The sequence below is a fragment of the Adiantum capillus-veneris genome, chromosome 7, assembly GCF_014529385.1.
Source record: "Adiantum capillus-veneris isolate H3 chromosome 7, ASM1452938v2, whole genome shotgun sequence".
In the NCBI taxonomy this organism is placed as follows: Eukaryota; Viridiplantae; Streptophyta; class Polypodiopsida; order Polypodiales; family Pteridaceae; genus Adiantum; species Adiantum capillus-veneris.
The window spans coordinates 2,663,179-2,688,672 of NC_140937.1; the positions used below are offsets into that span (position 1 = coordinate 2,663,179).

Sequence of the window (25,494 nt, forward strand, 5' to 3'; positions counted from 1 at the left end):
TGTCTATTATGCAAGTCTGTAAGAATTTGGGTTTTCTATGGGTATGCGAACAATATTTAGGGCCATGAATGGACTAAGGGTCCGTGTCACAAGATAATTGCAAGCAGGTTTATGAGGTAAACGGGTATACATCGTGACAACTTGAAGGAAGAAGAGGTCTCTATGCCAAAGTCAAAAGTTATGTGATGGGAAAGATTTTTTTTCCAAATCCTATACCCTACTACTGTTAAATTCTCTAGGGGGATATTTAGCTTTGTGCTATGTCTTAACACACAAGAGAAGGGTTGTTGGGGTTTGTGTCATCTTCCACACCCCCATGGGAGTTCCCTCCACCCAAGCTTAGAAACAACCTACACTAGAGGGTACTTAGGATCCCAAGTGCAAGCACAAGATGTGCTCCCATACCTAGATAAGATCCCATTTGAAACAATTTAGGCATCTCTTTGCAAGCCACATTCTAAACAATAGGCATCTCTTTGCAAGCCATATTCTAAATAATCTTTGCATTTAGTTTATCATTAGTCTATCACATGGTTTTCCATTACTTTTTGCATTGAATTGTTTCTTAATCTTTTGCACTCTCTAATTTCACAATGAATGGGATTTCACAATGAATGGGAGCCTAAAACTTCCACCATAGCTTAAACTCCTTTGACCGGCATTCTCTTGTTTCCTTGAATGTGGCAAGCAAGAAAATGTTGTGCTCAAACTACATGCTAAAGTATCTTGGGTCATTGATTGTGATGCTCGCATCCAACAGTCTATTCATGAGGGTTATTAGGATGTGCTTGAGCTTTGTCTCCTTCACGAGCTCGAACGCCTCGAGCTTAATCAAAGACTTCAGAAATCCATCGGATTCTTTGTATGTCATTTTGAAGAGCTACACAATGCAGATGTGCAATACATTTGTATCATATGAGTTTGATGCCTTACGATAAAGGGAGAAAGATCGTAATGATCTAGCATAGATCCCTTATATCTTATGGAATTAGGAAATTAATAATCCCTAGAGGCTCTTAAGACTTGTTGATGGAGCTATAGGGTGGATTAGCATGTAGCAATCATACCCACTTGGTTATAATCAATCAATACACGAATCAACTGGATTTAAGTCTCAATAATAGTCACATAAAGATGGAAACAGAAATAATATTCTCATTGCTCCATAACAATAGTAGACTCGCCTTTATATAGGAATCGAAAAGGAAATGAGAACCATCTAGCTCTGGAAGAGGGGTAGCAGGCTACAACTAAAGTTGAGCTAGAAGCACTCGACTGTGGATACCTTTTGACTCTTCTACATTTGGCTAAGCACCAAATATCATGTGGGTAACCCGAGGTACTCCAAAAATGTATACTGATCTTATGCATACAACGGAAGAGGATGAGGACTTTTAAAAGACGCCCCTAATGAGAATATAGCATGTATAATCTCTATAGCAAATTTCTGATAAATGCTTCAACATGCACCCTTCTGATAGAACTCCTCGCCTGATATCAAAAGCTACTTAAATCATGCAAGTCCCAACAAACAGTATGAACCCCCCATGACAGTGCATTCTTTAAAAAAGGCAAAAAGCTCTCTCTCTCTCTCTCTCTCTCTCTCTCTCTCTCTCTCTCTCTCTCTCTCTCTGTGCTAAATATTATTGTTGTTGACTTTTGCTAGGCTCTCTTCTGCTACATCCTCTACTTACAACCAAGGCAAGGGACCTCCATGGTCTGCTACCCTCAGCTACATCTTCCACGGGCATGGTAGATGGGATCCAAGGCCCCTATCAATCTATGGCAACGAAAACAATCAGGCACAGTAGATCGTTGCTAAAACTAATTCCACCCATCTTACATGAATGGCCCCACAAGTAACGATGCTTAGCAATAGTATCATGCAGGGAAACAGTGAGAAGCCACTGACAAATCAAGTGGTTGATGAGCACAATCACAGCAAGAGATTTTTTTTTTGAAGCTTTTGACGAGTGAGCTTTTTGCAATGGCACCGCTAAGATGGAACTCTTTAGGGCCATCTCCTTCAGGATATAGAGGGCCACATGTAGCCATGAAGGCCTCTACACACATTTTACCCCATGCCATAACCACCCCAGCGGTTTGCAGGCAATGATGTAGTCACCTCATTAAACATTGCTGTGAGTCTTGTATCAAACCCATTATATTGTGTGGTGGCCCTCTTCAATGTTCAAGCAAGCTCCAAGCAAAAGATAAAATCCCAAAACATCGACAAACTTTTCCCATCCACTGTCCTTTTGAACTCATAGTTTGAACCCATAGTACGTGTATGGTCACCTTATACCGAAGATGAGACTGCGTAACTTCCACGTTCTTTACGTCTGATGATGGTAATTTTTCCATGGTTTAAAAAATTACCAATTTTCACATGGAAAAACCAGTCCCAATTACCATCTTCTCTGAAAAAGTGTTTTCTAACCAATCTTAGAAGACCGGGGAGCCGCCAAAATTATAAATAAAATGCAAGTCTGTCCGGGGAACTTCACACCTAACACTTTCAAAATCTTGGAAACTCATTTCAAAAGAAAAGAACAAATGGAACTACTCATCCAATGGACTTCACACACACTCATTGCTTTCAAATCCGAGATACTAGAGGCAAAAGAGTGGATTTCAATTAAGTGAACAGTGTGGCAGAATTTACAAATATATATATATATATATATAATGCATGCAAAAATGGGCCGATAAGGACAGGATCTATCATAAGTACATGCATTGGGCTCATCATAATAAGACCTAACTAAATTTGGAGCCCCTAATAAAGTTTTTGCCATATTTCAGTTGAAAGTCTTGTGACTCCCAACAATATATTTAGGAACTCTATGAACTCACCATGTAGAGCATTACATAGGAGTGATTAGTAAAATGCCCTTCCTGCCTGCTTCCAAGAGGGGATGATCAACACAATCTTCCATCAATTCAAGAAACTATCTCCTATAGACCCTTAAAAAATAAAAATGAATAAAATCCAACCATACCTCCAGGCAGAAATTTGTACAGAGGACACAACTAAAAGGAAAGGGCAGTGTGTTTAAGCATCATCACCGCCTTCCGCAAAAAATCTTGAGCTCCCGTGTGATGTTTACTGCACAAGCTCATTCACCCAGTCGAGATCTGGGACATCTGAATCCACAACAGGAGCTTCATTGCCAGAAGCTGGCACCAAGGGGGAAGGCACTGTAGTGCCCATGGGAGCCCGTTGATCCACTCGCATGCTGTTCACTTGTAGATACCTGGACTTTGGAGTGTTTGGTGCACTTTGTGATGGCACTTGTGGTGGTTGCACTGGCAATAGTGGCCATCCACTTGAGGACGAAGATAATGCCCGGCATGATTGACCTGCCATTGGACTGGGAGATAACTGTAGGCTTTGAAGAGTGGACATCAGCTCTGCCATAGTACATGGTGACCTTTGTGGCGGTGAGTGATCGCCACTATCTTCAGCTTCCGGAATGTTGATTGTTGGGATTGATCTCAAGCGGTCCAAGTGTCTGCGGTGCCCAGGTATACCTGCCCATGAGTTAGAGCAGCTAACAAGGGGAGATGCTGGCGAGAGCACAGGGGATGACATTGGAGATGGCGAGGTAGCAGCTGCTGACAGGCCTACTAATGTGGAACTGGGCGAACTCCCCATTCCAATCCAATGATGGTGGTGGTGGTGGTGACAAGCTGCTGCAGGACTACTCTTACTGCTCGCATCATCCAGAAAGAGCTCAAGCGCCATACTTCCATCCAGTGTCCCTGCCAATGCCCTCCTCAACGGAGATCCATCATATGCCCCGCCACTTAGTGCAGCTGCCTTGAGCAAACTCGACCGGGTTGATCCCCCACTGCTGCTCCCACTCCCAGGTGTGGTGGGTGGTGACTCACCCTCAGGAGGCACTACCCTCAACTGCTCTGGAGTATGCGCAAAAAAGCAGACCCTTCGACGACAGCTCTTCCCATCTTTACATGGTTGTGTCCTGTAGCGTGTTGGATGCAACCAGCATTCAAAAACACCGTGCGAGTACTCACAAGCTTCTCCCCTCCTACAATTCCCCTTGCGAAAGTCTGGGCATGCAGTGCCTGAATACCGGTAGCGCCGCGGATCCCTCCTCCTTGCCTTCTCTCCAGGATGAGCAAAAGGGCATTCAGTCCAGTCATGGCTGCGACCTCGAACACATTTGCGCACTTTGAACTCATACATACGAAAGTCATCACAAGAATAAACATCCAATGCTGGCCAAGAATCTGCACCCGACCATATCTCCTCCTCCTCCTCCTCCTCCTCAATATCCTCCTCTTCATCCATCACATTATTTGAGGGGAGGAATTTCTGAAAGGCCAGAAGGGCCTCTGATAATCCAGGTGAGCTCACCATGCAACTTCCGCTACTTCCACTGCAACACATCTCATGAGGGCCAGCAGGAATTGCTTCGCTATTTAGTATCTCATTAAAGTCTCTGCCACTGCCACTCCTACTTGGAGACGCACTCCTCTTACCAAGCTTCGACTGGCTTCTATTCAGGAGCTTGACTTCTGATGAACCCTTCGAGCTCATGTCGGTAACGTTACCTAGGAGAGGGGGGCTCTGCATCAAGCCATGCGTACCTGAAGTGAATGAGCTCACAGGGATGTCGCCAAAACGAAGGGCACATGCCACATCAGGGGGGCGATCATCATCATTGGCAGCCGCGATGGAGCTGGTGCTGGAGCTCTCATAGCTGATAGCACTGGTTGGAGAGGAGAGGGGGGAAGATCCATGGGAGACCTGGTGAACCGTACTGCTAAAATGGGGATAGGAATGCATTGGGCGGCTAGCTGCAGCAAGAAGGGCAGGCATAGCACAAGTACTAACAGAGAGATGGGGACAAAATTCGACGCATCAAACCGCACGCGCCTATCTTCTGTATGTGTTCTAGAACACAGAAATCCAAAGCCAACAGAAATCCAAAGCCCGGGAGAGTGACGAGAAAGGGATGGGCACGTAGAGGGGCCCCGTCGGCGCACCTTTTGTGTATTTTTCTGCTAGGAATAGTATAGGTACGCCTTCACGTGATCGCCCACTTACCACACTTACCACCCGCCACGTTTTCCATGGCCACGTGACACCTAATAAGTTTGCTCACTTTGCCTTCTAAGGCTGGTTACAGACCGCGTGCCCAAGCTTGGGCGCGCAAAGGTGGAGGCTAGGCGGCGTTTGCTGATACGCACTGCAGAAAGGGCAGAGGACAAGGTCTTGGACAGGTGATACCCCCTGTCCAAGCTCGGGCGGGGGTTGAGCTTTTGCTAGGTCAGCCAAAATCAGGCGGCGAACCAATGCGATGGACGCAGCTGTTGAAAATGATTTTGCTTTATGATAAAATAATGTAGCCAGTGTGTAATGCATGCCCGCCCATCATCAACAGTGACAGCACCCGCATTGGTAGTGTGTATCCAGCCTAAGAAGTTCTAAGTTCTAGGTAGCCCCAGGGTGTCGCAGTGTGTGAGTGGCATTATAAGATTTATTTAAGGGAGAACTACCATTACAAAATACAAAACACCCCCCCCCCCCCCCCAAAATTTGTGGAAATTCCCAAAATATCTCTCAAATTTTTAAAATTCCCCGAATTTACCCTTTATCTATTTTGATTTTAGTTGGTTTGTTCTAATCCTTATTCCTTTTTGACAATTGAGACCCATTTTTTAGTGGTTCGCATGTAATTTGTCACAAATTACCTAGCAAAAAAAGGGCAATTGTGTCTAAAAATAATGAAGCAATTAATCTCCTGAGCCTACATAACCAACTCAAATTCTAGTTTGATCATCTTGAATTGATAGACAATTAGCCTTCTTATGAAAAGCTACAATTTTTTAATCTTTGGAGAAATGTAATCTCACAACAAGATGTATTTTGAGAATTTTGGAAAATTTGAAGGGCATTTTGGGAATTTATGACAAAATATTGAGAGTATTTTGGAAATTTTTAAAATTTGAGGTTTATTTTGAGAATTTCCACAAATTAGAGGGGTATTTTGGTAATTTTTCCTTTATTTAATCCCACAAAACAATGGTCACCTGAGTTCAGGGAAAATGTGTCTCAGCTTAATATCGTGTCGTTTTCAATTTCAAAAATACCGGTTGAGAGAAAGGGGAAAAGGAGGAATTTCGTCCCAAAATAGAAAAAAAATGGTGTAAAAACCCAAAAAGATAAATCTAATACTCTAAAATTTCCTCGTGGCAAGGAAAGGAATTCTATCGATTTTGAAAAATGATTTCTCCCGAACACTGGTATTCACCCTTCACTACCATGATTTTTGTGAAATGAAAGGGAAAACTTCCGTAAAGTTCTATTATGTGTGTATCACACTAAAAAAGGGGTAAATCGCAAATGCTTGAGTAGATTCTCTCTCTCTCTCTCTCTCTCTCTCTCTCTCTCTCTCTCTCTCTCTCTCTCTCTCTCTCTCTTCGTGTGTGTGTGTGTGTGTGTGTGTGTGTGTGTGTGTGTGTGTGTGTGTGTGTGTGTGTGTGTGTTGCGCGCGCGCACGCCCGTGCATGTGCTCAGAGAAGATTGTCAATCAGGGGCTCTCGTAGAGGCTACGATGGGATTTTAAGCCGCGTATGTGTGTGAGGGAAGAAACAGGAGAGAATAGCCATAGAGCGCAGCCAATAGGGGGAAGGGAACCTTTGAGAAGGGTGAAAGAGGGAGGGGGGGGGGGGGGGGGGGGGGGGGGGGGGGGGGGGCATCTCGCGCACGCATGTGCTCAGAGAAGATTGTCAATCAGGGGCTCTCGTAGAGGCTACGATGGGATTTTAAGCCGCCTATGTGTGTGAGGGAAGAAACAGGAGAGGACAGCCAAAGAGCACAGCCAACAGGGGGAAGGGAACCTTTGAGAAGGGTGAAAGAGGGAGGGAAGGGGGGGGGGGGGGGGGGGGGGGGCATCTGCCTAATTAATGTATTTTAATATCATCCAAGCTATTTATGTGTTAGTGATATTTTCAACTAATTCTCACTGCCAGTAATCAATAGGGGGACTCAACTCTTAGGAAAACAATGAAAGTTATTTGGTTTTCAAATGAAGTAGAAATTGTATTAAAAGAAAGGATGAAACGTATACAAGGACCCAGATGAAGGGGGAGGGTCACCCCGAGGACATTAGATTACAACATGAAGAGTAAGTCCTTCATAAGTAATCTAGGGGCAGAGTAACATTGGGATCTTTTTCTTCCATTGAGACCATTTGAAAAGCTTTCGTAGGCTTGAGACAGATGATAAGGAATCAGCTGGTGCAATATAGGATTTGTTACAAAGCGAGGTTGAGCATTTCTTGAGCTCATACAAAAGGGCAAAAGAGTGATAGGAAGTAGACTGGAATAGCACTGCATTCCTTCTTAGCCATATGAACCAGAGAACAAACCCCTTCCAAACTGTCCAGGTGGGAATATCAAGCCTTTTACAATTCCCCAGTAGTAGGTCCTTGCTATCAATTGTTTGTGACCTAAATGTCATGATAGATACTGAAGGTGCCGCGGGAAGCGTGTGCGAGTGCAAGTGCGAGAGCAGAGAGAGAGAGAGACCTGCTTTGGGTGGAGCGCACAGCAACGTTATCGTGTTGCATCTCCTTATTGTGTTAAATTAAAGAATAAGTGTATACATGGTTAAGTTAGTAGATGGGTTAGTAGTAAGTGGGATGTCCGGCCAGTTGGCCTGAATCCCAACAAACTCCCACTTGAAGGCCAACGCAGCCCAAGTGACCTGGTATGTACGACCATGAAGCAATCTAGTGGCTTCAACCTATACCCATCAACTCACTGCAATGTGTAAACTGCTCCAAAGCTAAGCTTTTCGTCAAAGCATCTGCTGGGTTGTCATCAGTGTGTACCTTGACCAAATCAATGAGCTCTTTGGCCAAGAAATCTCTCACGAGATGATACCTGACTTCAATGTGTTTCGATTTGGAGTGAAACACGGGATTCCTTGCCAATGCAAGAGCACTCTGTGTTGGAATTAGGGTTGCAAAGAAACACACACAGCTTGTAGAAGACGAAGTAAGCTCAAGGCACACAATAGAGAGTGTGTTACTTAGTGTGCAATGGAAAGATAGATAGCCCTAGAGTGATGGGCGTATATACAATGCACGAGGGAAAAAACCTCTTAAAGAGGGAAAACATGCCCCGGCGGTCCTAGTGTGTTCACACACATCACTACCACATGTATATGGTAACAAATACCCCCTGGAGTGATGCGGTATATGAAAATATAGATTTTCATTAACTTGTGAATCATGTATATCAAAATATAGATTTTCATTAAGTTGTGAAAAGCATGCATATTTACAAGGGATAGGATGCTACCCGACTCATAAACATGTATGTACATATCTCCTAGCATAGGAAAAACAAAACCCTTTTGCCATGAGCATCCTCTTTTGGAGTTTCCAGCATAGAAACTCAAGGCGACTCGTTGCGTGCATTTCTTTGGGGACAAGCACGATAGACATGCCCTTGCTGTCCACACATTTGTTATCCTTACGATAACACTCTAGCTCTATTGGAGAGAGTCTATTCTTACCTTTGTAGACTCCTTTCTCCTTAGCTTTGTTATCAGTGTTGCTAGAGCTACCTTTGGAGGAAGTTTGAGCATTATTCCTTCCTCTAGGCTCATTTTGATCCTTCACTTCCATGGGCTTAGAGTTTCTCTTAACCCCTTGTTGGAAGTTGATTTGAGAGGCGACCATAGTATGGTGTATGACCGCCGATATGGTATTAGGCCTTTGTGAGTTAATATACTCGGCCATCTCTTCAGAAAGACCCGCACAAAATTGTTGCTTTTGCTCCTGAAAGCCTATCTTTTTGTAGACAGCACTACTTTGAGAAGTAAATCCCAAAACTTATTTACATACTTTTGGATAGACTCATAGGGAAAGAGTTTCAAGCTCTTCCATTCCATGAGGACATTGTCTTTAGGGTTGCTTGCCAGAAATTGTTTCATGATGGAGGCTCTTAAAGCCTTCCATGTCCTTGGAGCTTTCCTTTGGGCTTGTAGGCTAGCCCACCATTGACGAGCGGAGCTCTGGAAATGCATAGATATTTGACGTAGTTTAGAGGACTCCATGAATCCCTCTTCACCAAAGGCCACATCAAACTGTTGGATGAAAGCCAAGATCTTGTCCATAGCACCAAAGGTGCCATCATAGGTAAGGAAAGTGGTGTCCTTTCCTCCCTCCTTGAACTTCTTCAGCTTCTTGGACCTTCTCCATACCGGATAGGTCTTGCGATGCCCTTTCCTTTTGGGCTCTTTGAGAGAAGAGCCGCTACCTTCATTGGAATATGAGGAAGGTGATGAAGATGGAGAAGAGGGTGATCTCTTTCTCTCCTTTTCCTTCTTTTGATACCTCTCTTCCTTTTTGTGATAACGAGAAGGAGCACTTTGCGGCAATCTTTCCCTCTTGGGGGGAGTTGGAGATCGTTGAGGCTGCCGTCTTCTTGGAGCCACATCTTCGAAAGTATTGGGAGACTCGCTTCTTTCTCCTTCCCTTGGTGAAGGCTCTATAGTAGAGACTTCACCTCTCTTCTTGGATGGAGGTAAGCCCGCTAGTAAACGTTTAAGCGCTTCGTATGGGTTCTCCTCTACTCTCACCGTAGAGAGCCCTCTCTTGGAAATCTCTTGAAGAGACTTCTCAAGTGCTCTCTCTTTTAGGGGAGTTGGGAGAATCCCATAACTATGAAGTTGTTGGAAAACTTCACCTTGTAGGGCTGGGTTTCCCATAGTTTGTTGCAGCCTAGAAACAAGACAATTGATAAACATGGGAGCATCATCATTAGCACCTTCATGTGCAAAAGCAAAGTTATCAATGTTCATTCTACTCTCTTGATTATTTTCAGCCATGTTAACAAACTTTATGTATGTAGCTAATGTATGCTTTGGCAATTCAAAACCTTAGTTGCCACTCCTCTTAGCCTTTGAAAATCGGCTCTTAAGTATCTACACCCATGGCTCGAAGTGGTTAATTATAGAGAGTAAAAGAGTAGGTCTAACATAGCAGAGTTGTTGAGGGCTGGCTCCTTTCGGACTTCTTATGGCTCAATAATGGTAAAGCCGTAGGCAAGTCTAAGACTCCATTATTAATTCCAAAGCTCCCGGCGTGTGCACCATCCCCCACATAGTGGGCTCAACAAAACCGATAATTGTTGGGGTATAAATCCCAATGTGGTCGCCCAGGTAAGTGGGCGGGCCGCCAGGTATGTACACATATTCTTTTGTAAAAACCTAATAAGAACTCACTACGTTCTACACATTACAGTAGAGCGAGTTCACCATATTGTCGTGCTTTTCTTCTCGCACTCTCTCTCGCGTCGCACTTCCGCTCGTACTCCTTCAACTAGTATCAGAGCTCAGATCGAGGCTCGGGGCAGCACTGCAGGAGGCTAGAGTCACCAGCTTAGATTGGAGTGAAATTCGACAGGGGAAGACACGGCCCCAAATCCTGTGGGAGTGCTCGAAGGACTTGGTGTTCTCAGAATTTCATTCTGAGGTCATCTCGACCACCGTTCAGCTTCGACAAAGGTCTGCGCAGGCCATTTTCGACTACGTGGTCTCGGCGGGTGCAGATCCGACTCAACAAATTTGGGGTTTTCGGCCTACGACTGCAGGTGCTGAGGATATCGACACTCCTAGAGTGTTGATTTGTGGCTGTCTACACATCGAAGGACGGCTCACAGTTCTTGGAGGCGTGTCACATACGACACGGGCGCATCTACACACAGACTGTAGGCGACATCCACTAGTTCATCAGGTAGCTTGTGTTTGCTGCTCGATATTCCAGATTTCATCCTGACATTGCAGGTACTTCCACATGGGATGTATTGTCAGAGATGATGTATGTTTGTTGAGGGGTTGCTGGCTGTGAGTCACGCAGCAAACAACCGCCGTAGCGGTTACAGCATATAGTGGGAAATTTGTGGATGTATGACTTTGTGGGAAGTCTATGTACTATCAGATTTACTGCAGCCTTTGTTGAGGGTTGAGTGAGGTTTTATTGAGCTGGGGGATTCTCGAATGTTGAGATCCTTTCAGTGATACAGGTCTTGGAGCGATCCCTCGAGCACCCTTAGATAGGCAGCTAGGATGTATTGACCGTGAGTTAGACAGTTGGGATTGCATCTTTGCTTTACTGCAGTTGAGGCATTGTCACAGTCTATGCTTACAAGACAGTGACAGGACAGTGAGAGACAGTTCAGGTGCAGGACAGGTTTACCCTCAGCTTACAGTGTCAGAGAGACAGTGTTTTTTGAGCTGTTTTTTGGTCTGGTTTTTGAGTACACCAGAGCCATTTTACAAAGGAGACTCTACCGAAATTTATGCAGAATATGAAGCTTTCTTGGTTCATTTGACAGGTTGATATTGGTTCAGAGGTCAGTTTACAGGGGAAACTCTGCCGAATTTTTCCCAGGAAAGTAAACCACTGTGAAGCGTAGCTATGGCTGGATCACAGGACACTGCTCTTTACAATATCAAGAAGCTAGATGGAACCAATTTCCCATTGTGGAAGAAGCAGATTTGGCACGTGTTGGTACAATAGAAGCAGATAAAACCTATAAAGCTCAAGGGGATAAAACCAGAAGATATGGACGAAGATGAATGGAGCGAAATGGATGAATTGGCACTTTCTACCATTATGCTGACTTTGGCAGAAAGCGTTTACTTCAATGTAGCAGACGAGATGTCGGCTTATCAAGCATGGTTAAAGCTGAGTGATCTTTATGAGAAGCAGAGTGCATCTTCACAGGTATACTGGCTTAAGAAGCTTGTTGACTTGAAGATGAAAGAAGGGACACCTATGTCCAATCATCTGAATGAATTCAACACAATCTATAGTCAGTTGTCAGCTCAAGGTGTCAAGTTTGATGAACCTGTTAGAGCTATGTTCCTGTTGATCACATTGCCGGAAAGTTGGGACACTTTTCGCACAGCTTTGAGTAATTCTGCACCTCCAGATGGTTTGAACATAGAAGGTGTAGAAGGAAGTCTGCTTACTGAAGAAACCAATAGAAAGACAATGGACAAAGGCAAAGGAACAGCCTTAGTTGTCATTGGAAGGACCAAAGAAAAGTACAAAGATGGAAAGAGGAATCAGTCTCGTAGCAAGTCCCGCAGTGCTAAAGGCAAGAGTGACATAGAATGCTACCATTGTGGCAAGAAGGGTCACATGAAAAGAGACTGCAGAGAATGGAAAGCAGAAAAAGGCAAAGAGAAATCTGAAGACCATGGTGAGAAGAACAAGTCCTCAGTGAAGATTCAAGAAATAAATGTGACAAACACTGTTGCAGAGGATGACAGTCTAGTGTCAGAAGACATCTACTTCTTGAAGAATACAATGGACTCAGCTCTTCTTACAGCATCTGATGGAAATGCACTGAGTGACTGGATTATAGACTCAGGGGCATCACTTCATGTGTCTCCAAACAAGGAGTGGTTTACCTCTTATGTGACCACTAAAGATCATGTTCGGCTAGGCAATGGGCAAACACGTGAGATCTTAGGTGTTGGAGATGTTCAATTGAAGTTTCAGGATGGCTCTTCTTTCACACTGAAGAATGTGAGACATGTTCCCGCAATTACAAAGAGCTTGATCAGCACAGGTTTACTTGATGATGCTGGCTACGTCACCACTTTTGGACAGAACATGTGGAAGATATCCAAGGGTTCTATGACAGTAGCACATGGAGTAAAGTCTGGAGGACTTTACATGATTTATGCATCAAATGTCTCTAAAAATGTAATCAATGTAACCGAGCAGCCGAACGTTTCTTTGTGGCATAGCCGGTTAGGAGATATGTCCAAGAAGGGAATGGAAATCTTGTCTCGTTTTGGTTATTTGCCTGGCTTTTCATTTAATGATTTTGAATCCTGTGAACATTGTTTGTATGGTAAGAAAACACAGCAGCCACATAAGCATAGAAGCATTAGAAGAGATACACAGTTGGCACTTGTTCATAGTGATTTGTGTGGACCTATGCCTAACCTATCTCTAGGGGGAGCTTCTTACTTTATGACATTTATAGATGATTACTCGAGGAAAGTATGGGTTTACTTTCTCAAGCACAAGGATGAAGCGTTTAGTGTTTTCAAAATGTTTGTGACACTTGTGGAGAATCAGAGTGGCAAGAAGCTTAAATGCTTACGGACTGACAATGGTGGAGAGTTGTTTCAAAGGCCTTTCAGGACTTTTGTGAGTCAAAAGGTATAAAACGTGAACTTACTGCTCCTTACAATCCTCCTCAAAATGGTGTTGCTGAGAGGATGAATAGGACCATACAAGAGAAGGTCAAAAGTATGTTGTCTGTTGCACAGCTGCCAAATGGGTTTTGGGCTGAAGCTGTATCAACAGCTGTTCATCTTGTAAATAGATCTCCTAGCAAGGTTTTGCAGAAGGATTCAGTGCCAGAGATGGTATGGTCAGGCAAGGTGCCCTCATACAAGCATCTCAGAGTCTTTGGCTGTGAGGCATATACTCACGTTGCAAAGGAATTTAGGAACAAACTTGAGCCAAAGAGTAGAAAGTGCATCTTTCTAGGCTATGGTAATTCTGGTGAGATGGGGTACAGACTTTGGGATCCCGAATCCAGAAAGGTTGTCCACAGCAATGATGTTCACTTTAATGAATCCAAATATCATTCTAAACCAGAGAGGGTTGAGGAGATTAGAAGAGTTGTCTTCCAAGAAGATGGACCCGCGCGTGCAAGACAAAATGTCAAGGCTCAAGAGGAGCAAGGACAGGATAGATTGGAACCACAGGTTGTGGCTGAGCCTGAGCCACCTATTGTGCATAGATCTGGACATGTTACGCGACCTCCTGATAGGTTTGTTCCATCTATGAACTATGTCATGTTAACTGATTGCAATGAGCCTTCATGTTACAAGGAAGCAGTGCAAATGAAGGACTCCGGGAATTGGGAATTGGCCATGCAGTCAGAGATGACAGCTCTGCATAAAAACAAGACATGGAAGCTAGTTAAATTACCACAGGGCAAAAAGGCTCTACCTTGTAAATGGGTTTACAGGTATAAGATCACCGCTCATGATAGTCAGCCAAAGTACAAAGCAAGGCTTGTTGCCAAGGGCTTTAAGCAAGAACAAGGCATTAACTTTGATGAAGTCTTCTCTCCTTTGGTCAAGATGACTACATTGAGATGCTTTCTTGCATTGGTTGCCATATTAGATTTGGTGTTGCACCAAATGGATTTCAAGACAGCGTTCTTGCATGGTGATTTAGACGTGGAAATTTACATGCAGCAGCCAGAAGGGTTTGTTGACAAAGGCAAGGAAGATTGGATATGCCAGTTGTTAAAGAGTCTTTATGGCTTAAAACAATCACCGAGGGCATGGTACCATAAATTCCATAAGTTTATGCTTTCTCAAGGCTACAAACGTAGTGATTTCGATCATTGTCTATATACAAAGAAGGCTAAGGATGGCAGTTGGTTGATCCTTATTTTGCAAGCACTTGGAAGAAATTTCAGCTTTGAAGTCAAAGATGGCAAAATCGTTTGACATGAAAGACATGGGTGAGGCAAGTCATATACTTGGTATGCGCATTGAGAGAGACAGATCAAAGAAGTTGATTTGGTTATCTCAAACAGAGTATATTGACAACGTTTTGCAACGTTTCAATATGGAGAAGGGAAAGGCATTGAGTGTTCCATTGCCACCATATGTGAAACTTAGCAAACAAGATTGTCCTGTGTCTGAGGAAGAACAGGCTGAAATGGATAAGATTCAATATGCGTCTACAGTGGGTAGTTTGATGTATGCAATGATTGCTACTCGCCCAGACATTGCATTTGCAGTGGGAGTAGTAAGTCGATACATGTCAAACCCAGGCAAGAAACATTGGGAGGCAGTGAAAGGAATATTGAGATACCTGAAAGCTACAAAGAGTATGCGTATATGCTATGGGAGTCAGGAGCTAAGTGTAAAGGGTTTTACAGACTCAGATTATGCAGGTGACTTAGACAACCGAAGGTCTACGTCAGGGTATGTCTTTACATTGGCTGGTGGAGCAGTATCATGGCGTTCTAGATTACAAGATTGTGTTACTCAGTCTACTACAGAGGCTGAATATGTTGCAGCATCAGAGGCATGCAGAGAATCAATTTGTCTTAATCAACTAGTAGCAGATTTGGGAATCAAAGAAGAGATGCATGTGTTATATTGTGATAGTCAAAGTGCTATACAATTGGCTCACAATCCAGTTTATCACTCAAAGACAAAGCATGTGGATGTGAAGTATCATTTCATCAAGGAAATGCTCGAGGAGAAGCAACTTCAGCTTGTCAAAGCTCACACCACAGAAAATCCTGCTGATCTACTTACAAAAGGACTTCCCTCAGAGAGCTTTGCGCATTTTCGCAAGCAGTTAGGTGTAGGGTAGTACATCACTTCTCTACATCTCTTGTATATTAGCTTGTATAGTAGCGTCTCTCACACTTAAAGTACCACATTGGACTTTAAGTGGGAGGTTGTTGGGGTATAAAGCCCAATGTGGTCGCCCAGGTAAGTGGGCGGGCCGCCAGGTATGTACACATATTCTTTTGTAAAAACCTAATAAGAACTCACTATGCTCTGCACATTACAGTAGAGTGAGTTCACCATATCGTCGTGCTTTTCTTCTCGCACTCTCTCTCGCGTCGCACTTCCGCTCGTACTCCTTCAATAATAGATCCCAATTCCACTTACCCTAATATAATTAACAACATCAACCATTTATAGGCTACTTAAGGACCTCTCTTCTTAAGCAAGAAAAGAGAAACCAAATGCTCTGATACCAATGTAATGAAAATGGCCTATGAATTTAGAGAATAACGGAATTAAGAGAATTAGAGTGAGAAACTTTGAGAGCATAGAGGGTGAACTTAATTGGTAGTAGCAACTTAATCATAACACTTAATTAACTAGGCATGAGAAATACTTTTGCAAGATAGAGAGAGAGAGTTTAGAGAACATGACAATAGTTGAGGATCGGATTTATGTGGAGCCAGTCCCCCCTCCAAAAGGCATTTGTATTATACATTCTCTCATTAAGAGACTCTTGGTACAATACAATCTTTGTGTTCCTTGAGACCTCTTTGGCACTATGGAGATGGAAGCTTCATACATCAAGCTTTTGCATAATATCAACAATCAATCTTAGCTTGCAAACAATCAAGAACTTGTGAACATCATTAGTCTTTGTGTTCCCTAAATCATTTGAGTGCATGAAGATGTATACTTTTATGCATCAACTTGTGCCTAAAGAAACAATTAATCTACCTTGCAGTACAATTAATCTACTTGCATTAAGTAACTAATCTACTTGCAATAAACCATTAGCCTTCTTCCAATAAGCATAACATGCACTTTTTAGAAAGCATTAACTATCCCAAGACCTCAAACACCTTCGAAGGTGGAGAGAGCTAGCAGGGAATGAGGGTAGGGAAGAGGAAGAAGAAGTATTCCATAGGAGAAAGAAATAATTCCTCACTTATCATCACTCTTCTTGCTTAGCATACATAATAGCATAGTAATGAAGATGGAGAATATGGAAAGCTTAAACATTGAAGCATAGCTCTTGGTTGGATTTGCATTCCATAGCGAAGAGTGTTGGTGTAGGCTCTCAACTTCTCAAGGAGCTTGGAGAAGGAGATGGAGCTCTTGCACCTTGCCTAGCACACAATGAGAGTGTTTGTGAGTGTGTGTGGGTGAGTATACCCCCTAAGAAACCCCCTAGCTTGCTTGGGTCGACCCCCCCTTGTAGCTCATGCTTGAAGCTCATTGGACCCCTCCAGGCCTAGCCAATCACACAAGCAGGATGCATTACAAGCAGCAAGGGTAGCCTTAGGACAAGTGTCCCCCTTTCCCCTTTGAGAGAGAGGACTTGATAAATGCAAAATCAATTAATTAAATCTCCTAAATTATCATTGGACCCCTTGGGTGACCAACCAATAGGCTTCAGGAACACCATGAGGGCAACATGAGGAGGAACTTGACAAGTGTCCCTTTTGCTATCTTTGTACCATGCATGCCTTGTGTGAGTGTGTGGGTGTTCTCTCTCATCCCCCCTCATGTAGGGCTCGCCCCCTCCTTGTAGGGATTGAATATTTGACTTTTTGACACCTCAACCCCTCATGCATAGGCCCAGTTCCCACCACAAGCTTGGCCCTTAAGCACTTTAAGCTTGGACTGGGTTCTCGCCTCAAATACAGCCCTAGCATCTCAAGCATGTCCAGCACCTCAAGCATCTCAATCATCAAGCACCTCAAGCATCTCAAGCACCTCAATCATCAAGCACCTCAAGCACCTTAGTCATCAAGCATGACAAGCAGGACAAGCACCTCGAGCTGGGTCGGGTTCCCGCCTCAAGCTCAGCCCTAGCTTACCTAAGGTCAAAGGACTTTTACACACATTAATTGAGGTCTTCAATGAAGCTAACCCTAAGGTCTTATGCTCCATTGGTTAACCTTGCTCTTTGATAGACCATCTCTCATTTGGGCCCCTTTACCATTGGCCCCACGTTGAGATAGATCTATAAGCACATGTTTATATCTGAACCCTTGTTCCCGTGTATTCTCCCACATTAAGTGATCAGTTTAATATGAGAAAATCATTTGGGTTGGTTAGATATTATTTTTATGACATTACCTCTCTCTAGAAATCATAGTCGTCCTCGACTATGAGGTAGATATGGTAAAGTCTCACCCATTAGTCCATTGGTCTTAGCGGGTAGAGGATCCATTTTTACCGTACGACTTCATTGCAGAGTGGATGACTAATCCACTTGGTGCTTGAGAGACATTGTCTGCCGCAAGCATGTCTGCTCTTTTTACTCCATATCATACTTCCAAAGTAGAGTGACAAGTTCTACTTGGTGTTTGGGAGACGTAGTCACCACAAACATGATCCTAAGTATGCATACTTCTTAAAATTTGTGCACAAAACATAAAAAGAGAGTCTTATAAGACAAAAACATGCATCATTTCAAATGCATTTCTTTTACATTTGCTTACTCTTCTGTGTTATTGTAAGCATCATTAACAAGGTTCATATTATCCTTAAGCTATGTTCTTTGCATGCATTTAGCATCTTTGAAAGGATAACTCTTAATTTAAATAAGATACTGTCATGTCAGTAATCTTACCATTGCTTAATACCTTGTGTTCCTGTCAAAGGATGAACTTGGGTTGGAGCTTGTTTGCTTCATCCTCGATCTCTGGTGGGTCTTCATTTATAGACCCTATTGGTGGCTCTCCTTAATAAGGCGCTCCAATAGGCTCTCATGAAAAATGATATATATGAGCTAGTAGTTGGGCAACTTTAATTGATAAGCCATTGATGGATGGGCTTGATAATTTAGAAGGGGCCATAGTATCTTTGTGCTAACCGAGCATAATACTTTTAATGGCCCGTAGGATTCTTGTGTGTAATTTGCCTTAGATGATCCTTGGGGAAGTTTAGTAAGACCCAACTTTTTTTCTTTTTCTTTAAAGGATAAGGCTCTTTTGTGCCTAATGGTGGCAGGAGCCTCTTTTGCCTAGCTAATAGATGGATATAGCCTGTTTAATCTTCTAAAAAGATTCGTTTTGATCTCGGCTATACTCCTTTGCAATGAAGATCTTCCCAGGTACCTTAAGATACAAGGGACTTTTGGATCTTCCGTCATTAGCCTCGAAATTTACTTCCCCCTTAAAAGTATGTTCATGTTATTAGAGACATACTGTTGTTAGGGTAAGTGCTTCTCCCATTTTGAGCATTGATCTATTTCGAATCACAGGCTTTTAGTAGATCAAGGATCATTAGTTTTGTGATTTTACTTTTTGGCCATCCGTTGGAATAGTAGGCTGACATAAGAAGGTTACTCTAGTTCTAATAGAGACTCTACCAGAAATTAGTGGTCATGGTAGGATTTCTATCTGACACAATTAGATGTTGGCAAGCCATGGTCCTTCTATCATACTTCATCTTTTGGTATACCATACATTTTGAAACATACTCTTTTATGTTCTCATTTCTTGGTAAGCCAATACAAGTATGCTTTTACTCCTAGCAGAGTAAATTTGAATTCCTCTTTGCCCCACATGTGGGAGGTGTATGGGAAGTGAGGAAGATATAGCCTATTGAGGTATGGAAGATAACCATCCTCTAACGTGAGTGGTTCTTTTTCTTCCATTTGTAAAGGCTATTATCATATCCCTAAAGCCTGGGTTAGAAGCATATTTAACTATCATAAAACATAGTTCATTGTAAGTTGCTATTGATACCCTATCTACCCTTGGCCATCGGGAAAGTGCATCGGCTACATGATTGTGCTTGCCACCAATGTGAGCAATGTAAAATTTAAATTGCAAAAAGAAATTTGCCCACCTCATTTGATTGTCGGAGAGCTTGGTTTGTATCATGGATAGAGTCCGCAAGAGCTACTTCCATGTGTCAACAGCATGTAAAACAACTCGTAGTTCCTTTTGTATATGTCCAACATTTGCTCATTGGATTTGAGTCTTTGAATCTTGTATTCTATGGTATTCCCTTCTTGAAGCAAATGTTTGCTTGAATGCATGCATCCAGGCATTACATTGGACCTCAAATAGCTTTGAGAGATCCCGTAGTGTAAGCATAAGTTGAGAGATAAGTTTCTCTTTGAACTTTTCAAAAGTATTTTTCTCTCTTTGCAGTCCATGTATACTTAACGTTCTTTTTTGTTAAGTCATGTATTGGACCTGCTATAAGCATGAATTTTTCTTATGAAGCATCTCTAGTATGCACTCATACCTTTAGAGCTTCACAACTCATGGAGACTCCTTGGATTAGGCATTCTTTTTATTACCTCTACTTTTTGTGGATCCATACAAATACCACCTTTAGAGATAATGTGACCTAATTATTGAATCTCTTGAAAAATTCACTTTTCTTTTGGTTAGAAGGAAGCCTAATCTCTCTTGAAACTTATCAATTCATGCTATTGCCTTTTGAACTCCTCTTGTGGAGCTTATAAAGCTCAATAAGGAGGCTTATTAGGCAGTGAGCTTCGTGGTGAAAGTTCCATTGCATGGTCATTGTCCCCTCATCGTGGAGATAGCTCATGGGGGTATCATTGATAAAAACATTTTGGAATCCATTTAGGAGTTTAGACAACTCTAATTCCTCTTGATTCCCATCCTTTTTATTGTTACTGGTTGAAACAATAAATTCATTTACAGACTTTCTAACAAAAATCATGTATATGAAAATATAGATTTTCATTAACTTGTGAAAAGCATGCATATTTACAAGGGATAGGATGCTACCCGACTCATAAACATGTATGTACATATCTCCTAGCATAGGAAAAACAAAACCCTTTTGCTATGAGCATCCTCTTTTGGAGTTTCCAGCATAGAAACTCAAGGCAACTCGTTGCGTGCATTTCTTTGGGGACAAGCATGATAGACATGCCCTTGCTGTCCACACATTTGTTATCCTTACGATAAAACTCTAGCTCTATTGGAGAGAGTCTATTCTTACCTTTGTAGACTCCTTTCTCCTTAGCTTCGTTATCAGTGTTGCTAGAGTTACCTTCGGAGGAAGTTTGAGCATTATTCCTTCCTCTAGGCTCATTTTGATCCTTCACTTCCATGGGCTTAGAGTTTCTCTTAACCCCTTGTTGGAAGTTGATTTGAGAGGCGACCATAGTATGGTGTATGACCGCCGATATAGTATTAGGCCTTTGTGAGTTAATATACTCGGCCATCTCTTCAGAAAGACCCGCACAAAATTGTTGCTTTTGCTCCTAAAAGCCTATCTTTTTGTAGACAGTGACTTTGAGAAGTAAATCCCAAAACTTATTTACATACTTTTGGATAGACTCATAGGGAGAGAGTTTCAAGCTCTTCCATTCCATGAGGACATTGTCTTTAGTGTTGCTTGCCAGAAATTGTTTCATGATGGAGGCTCCTAAAGCCTTCCATGTCCTTGGAGCTTTCCTTTGGGTTCGTAGGCTAGCCCACCATTGACGAGCGGAGCTCTGGAAATGCATAGATACCTGACGTAGTTTAGAGGACTCCATGAAGCCCTCTTCACCAAAGGCCACATCAAACTGTTGGATGAAGGCCAAGATCTTGTCCATAGCACCAGAGGTGCCATCATAGGTAAGGAAAGTGGTGTCCTTTCCTCCCTCCTTGAACTTCTTCAGCTTCTTGGACCTTCTCCATACCGGATAGGTCTTGCGATGCCCTTTCCTTTTGGGCTCTTTGAGAGAAGAGCCGCTACCTTCATTGGAATATGAGGAAGGTGATGAAGATGGAGAAGAGGGTGATCTCTTTCTCTCCTTTTCCTTCTTTTGATACCTCTCTTCCTTTTTGTGATAACGAGAAGGAGGACTTTGCGGCAATCTTTCCATCTTGGGGGGAGTTGGAGATCGTTGAGGCTGCCGTCTTCTTGGAGCCACATCTTGGAAAGTATTGGGAGACTCACTTATTTCTCCTTCCCTTGGTGAAGGCTCTATAGTAGAGACTTCACCTCTCTTCTTGGATGGAGGTAAGCCCGCTAGTAAACGTTTAAGCGCTTTGTATGGTTTCTCCTCTACTCTCACCGTAGAGAGCCCTCTCTTGGAAATCTCTTGAAGATACTTCTCAGGTGCTCTCTCTCTTGGGGGAGTTGGGAGAATCCCATAACTATGAAGTTGTTGGAAAACTTCACCTTGTAGGGCTGGGTTTCCCATAGTTTGTTGCAGCCTAGAAACAAGACAATTGATAAACATGGGAGCATCATCATTAGCACCTTCATGTGCAAAATCAAAGTTATCAATGTTCATTCTACTCTCTTGATTATTTTCAGCCATGTTAACAAACTTTATGTATGTAGCTAATGTATGCTTTGGCAATTCAAAACCTTAGTTACCACTCCTCTTAGCCTTTGAAAATCGGCTCTTAAGTATCTACACCCACGGCTCGAAGTGGTTAATTATAGCGAGTAGAGGAGTAGGTCTAACATAGCAGAGTTGTTGAGGGCTGGCTCCTTTCGGACTTCTTATGGCTCAATAATGGTAAAGCCGTAGGCAAGTCTAAGACTCCATTATTAAGTCCAAAGCTCCTGAGGTGTGCACTATCCCCCACATAGTGGGCTCAACAAAACCGATAATAGATCCCAACTCCACTTACCCTAATATAATTAACAACATCAACCATTTATAGGCTACTTAAGGACCTCTCTTCTTAAGCAAGAAAAGAGAAACCAAATGCTCTGATACGAATGTAATGGAAATGGCCTATGAATTTAGAGAATAGCGGAATTAAAAGAATTAGAGTGAGCAACTTTGAGAGCATAGAGGGTGAACTTATTTGGTAGTAGCAACTTAATCATAACACTTAATTAACTAAGCATGAGCAATACTTTTGCAAGAGAGAGAGAGAGAGAGTTTAGAGAACATGACAACAGTTGAGGACCGGATTTATGTGGAGCCGGTCCCCCCTCCAAAAGGCATTTGTATTATAGATTCTCTCATTAAGAGAGACTTGGTACAATAAAATCTTTGTGTTCCTTGAGACCTCTTTGGCACTATGGAGATGGAAGCTTCATACATCAAGATTTTGCCTAATATCAACAATCAATCTTAGCTTCCAAACAATCAAGAACTTTTGAACATCATTAGTCTTTGTGTTCCCTAAATCATTTGAGTGCATGAAGATGTATACTTTTATGCATCAACTTGTGCCTAAAGCAACAATTAATTTACCTTGCAATACAATTAATCTACTTGCATTAAGTAACTAATCTACTTGCAATAAAGCATTAGCCTTCTTGCAATAAGCATAACATGCACTTTTTAGAAAGCATTAACTATCTAAAGCCTCAGTCCCAAGACCTCAAACACCTTCGAAGGTGGAGAGAGCTAGCAGGGAATGCACTTTTTAGAAAGCATTAACTATCTAAAGCCTCAGTCCCAAGACCTCAAACACCTTCGAAGGTGGAGAGAGCTAGCAGGGAATGAGGGTAGGGAAGAGGAAGAAGAAGTATTCCATAGGAGAAAGAAATAATTCCTCACTTATCATCACTCTTATTGCTTAGCATACATAATAGCATAGTAATGAAGATGGAGAATATAGAAAGCTTAAACATTGAAGCATAGCTCTTGGTTGGATTTGCATTCCATAGCCAAGAGTGTTGGTGTAGGCTCTCAACTTCTCAAGGAGCTTGGAGAAGGAGATGGAGCTCTTGCACTTTGCCTAGCACACAATGAGAGTGTTTGTGAGTGTTTGTGGGTGAGTATACCCCCTAAGAAACCCCCTAGCTTGCTTGGGTCGACCCCCCCTTGTAGCTCATGCTTGAAGCTTATTGGACCCCTCCAGGACTAGCCAATCACAAGCAGGATGTATTACAAGCAGCAAGGGTAGCCTTAGGACAAGTGTCCCCCTTTCCCCTTTGAGAGAGAGGACTTGATAAATGCAAAATCAATTAATTAAATCTCCTAAATTATCATTGGACCCCTTGGGTGACCAACCAATAGGCTTTAGGCACACCATGAGGGCAACATGAGGAGGAACTTGACAAGTGTCCCTTTTGCTATCTTTGTACCATGCATGCCTTGTGTGAGTGTGTGGGTGTTCTCTCTCATCCCCCCTCATGTAGGGATCTCCCCCTCCTTGTAGGGATTGAATATTTGACTTTTTGACACCTCAACCGCTCATGCATAGGCCCAGTTACCACCACAAGCTTGGCCCTTAAGCACTTTAAGCTTGGACTGGGTTCTCGCCTCAAATACAGCCCTAGCATCTCAAGCATGTCCAGCACCTCAAGCATCTCAATCATCAAGCACCTCAAGCATCTCAAGCACCTCAAGCATCTCAAGCACCTCAATCATCAAGCACCTAAAGCACCTTAGTCATCAAGCATGACAAGCAGGACAAGCACCTCGAGCTGGGTCAGGTTCCCGCCTCAAGCTCATCCCTAGCTTACCTAAGGTCAAAGGAATTTTACACACATTATTGGAGGTCTTCAATTAAGCTAACCCTAAGGTCTTATGCTCCATTGGTTAATCTTGCTCTTTGATAGACCATCTCTCATTTGGGACCCTTTACCATTGGCCCCATGTTGAGATAGATCTATAAGCACATGTCTATATCTTAACCCTTGTTCACGTGTATTCTCCCACATTAAGTGATCAGTTTAATATGAGAAAATCATTTGGGTTGGTTAGATATTAATTTTTATGACATGATCTCTCTTCCTAAGAGTCTCTCCCTGACATAGCACCTCAATGTGCTTTGTGAGACCATGAAAAACTGGGTTCCTCGCAACTGCCAATGCGCTCTGACTGTCAGTGTAGATAGTGTTGGCAGTGTCCTGTCCAACACCCAAATCAGTCATAAGGCGTCTGAGCCATACACACTCAACGGTAGCGATAAAGATTGCCCTATACTCAGTCTCACAACTCGAAGTGGCCACAGTAGATTGCTTCTTGCTCAACCATGATATACATGAACTGCCAAGCATGAAACAAAAACCACTTGTGGACACTCGTGTGTCAAAACAACCAACCCAATCTGAGTCTGAAAAAGCATGTAAGTCTAGCGGCAATGATCCCCCCTTGGGATAAAAGAAGCCAAGATGTAAAGTGCCACTAAGGTAGCGGAAAATACTCTTGACAACCTGCCAATGCTTAGACCCTGGGCTATGCGTAAATCTGTTGACCTGTGAGTCTGCAAATTTAATATTCGGCCTCGTGTTGCATACATAAATGAGGCAGCCAACAACAATTTGATAAAGAGTGACATCAACAGGATCGCCAGCATCATGTAGACTCAAGTTCAAACCTATTTCCATGGGAGTGGCAATAGGTTTGCAATCCTCAAGTCCAAACTTACATAACAATGTCTCTATATAACTTTTCTGACACAAGGCAATACCACCATCACACTGCTTAAACTGTATACCCAAGTAATGATGCAACATCCCCAAATCTTTCATCTTGAAAGTAGCATTAAATAGGCCTTAAATTCAGCAATATGTCTCTCATTTGGTCCAGTGATCAGCAAATCATCGACATAAAGAACCACAATGAGAAGTACATCATCCTCACGCTTTACATACAATGTGCTTCTGTTGGACTGTTACGAAAGCCTCATTTAACCAAATGAGCATCAGCTTTCTCATACCAAGCACGAGGAGATTGCTTCAACCCATACAAAGCCTTCTTACATTTGCACACTTTGTCCTCTTGTCCTTTTATGACAAAATCACGAGGCTGCGTTACATAAACTTCCTCAATTATGTCACCATTCAAGAAAGCAGTAACAATGTCTGATTGATGTACATCCCAACCAAAATGAGTTGCCAATGCACATAGAAAACGCACAGTAGTCATACGACAAGTGGGAGCAAAAGTCTCTTCATAATCTATGCCTTTTTGCTGTGCATAACCTTTTGCAACAACTCAAGCCTTATGGCGATCGATCTCACCATCCGGCTTGCGTTTCAACTTGTAAACCCACTTTGTACCAATG

General features: G+C 42.7%; 1 protein-coding gene across 1 annotated transcript; it reads right to left on the reverse strand.

Annotated features, from left to right (window-relative positions):
• Window positions 1-2,657: 2,657 nt before the first annotated feature.
• Window positions 2,658-4,955, reverse strand: LOC147453357 (uncharacterized). Its single transcript, XM_086515551.1, has one exon. It carries the CDS (start codon window positions 4,844-4,846, stop codon window positions 3,107-3,109), a length of 1,740 nt encoding a protein of 579 aa, XP_086371677.1. The 5' UTR covers window positions 4,847-4,955; the 3' UTR covers window positions 2,658-3,106.
• Window positions 4,956-25,494: the final 20,539 nt, after the last annotated feature.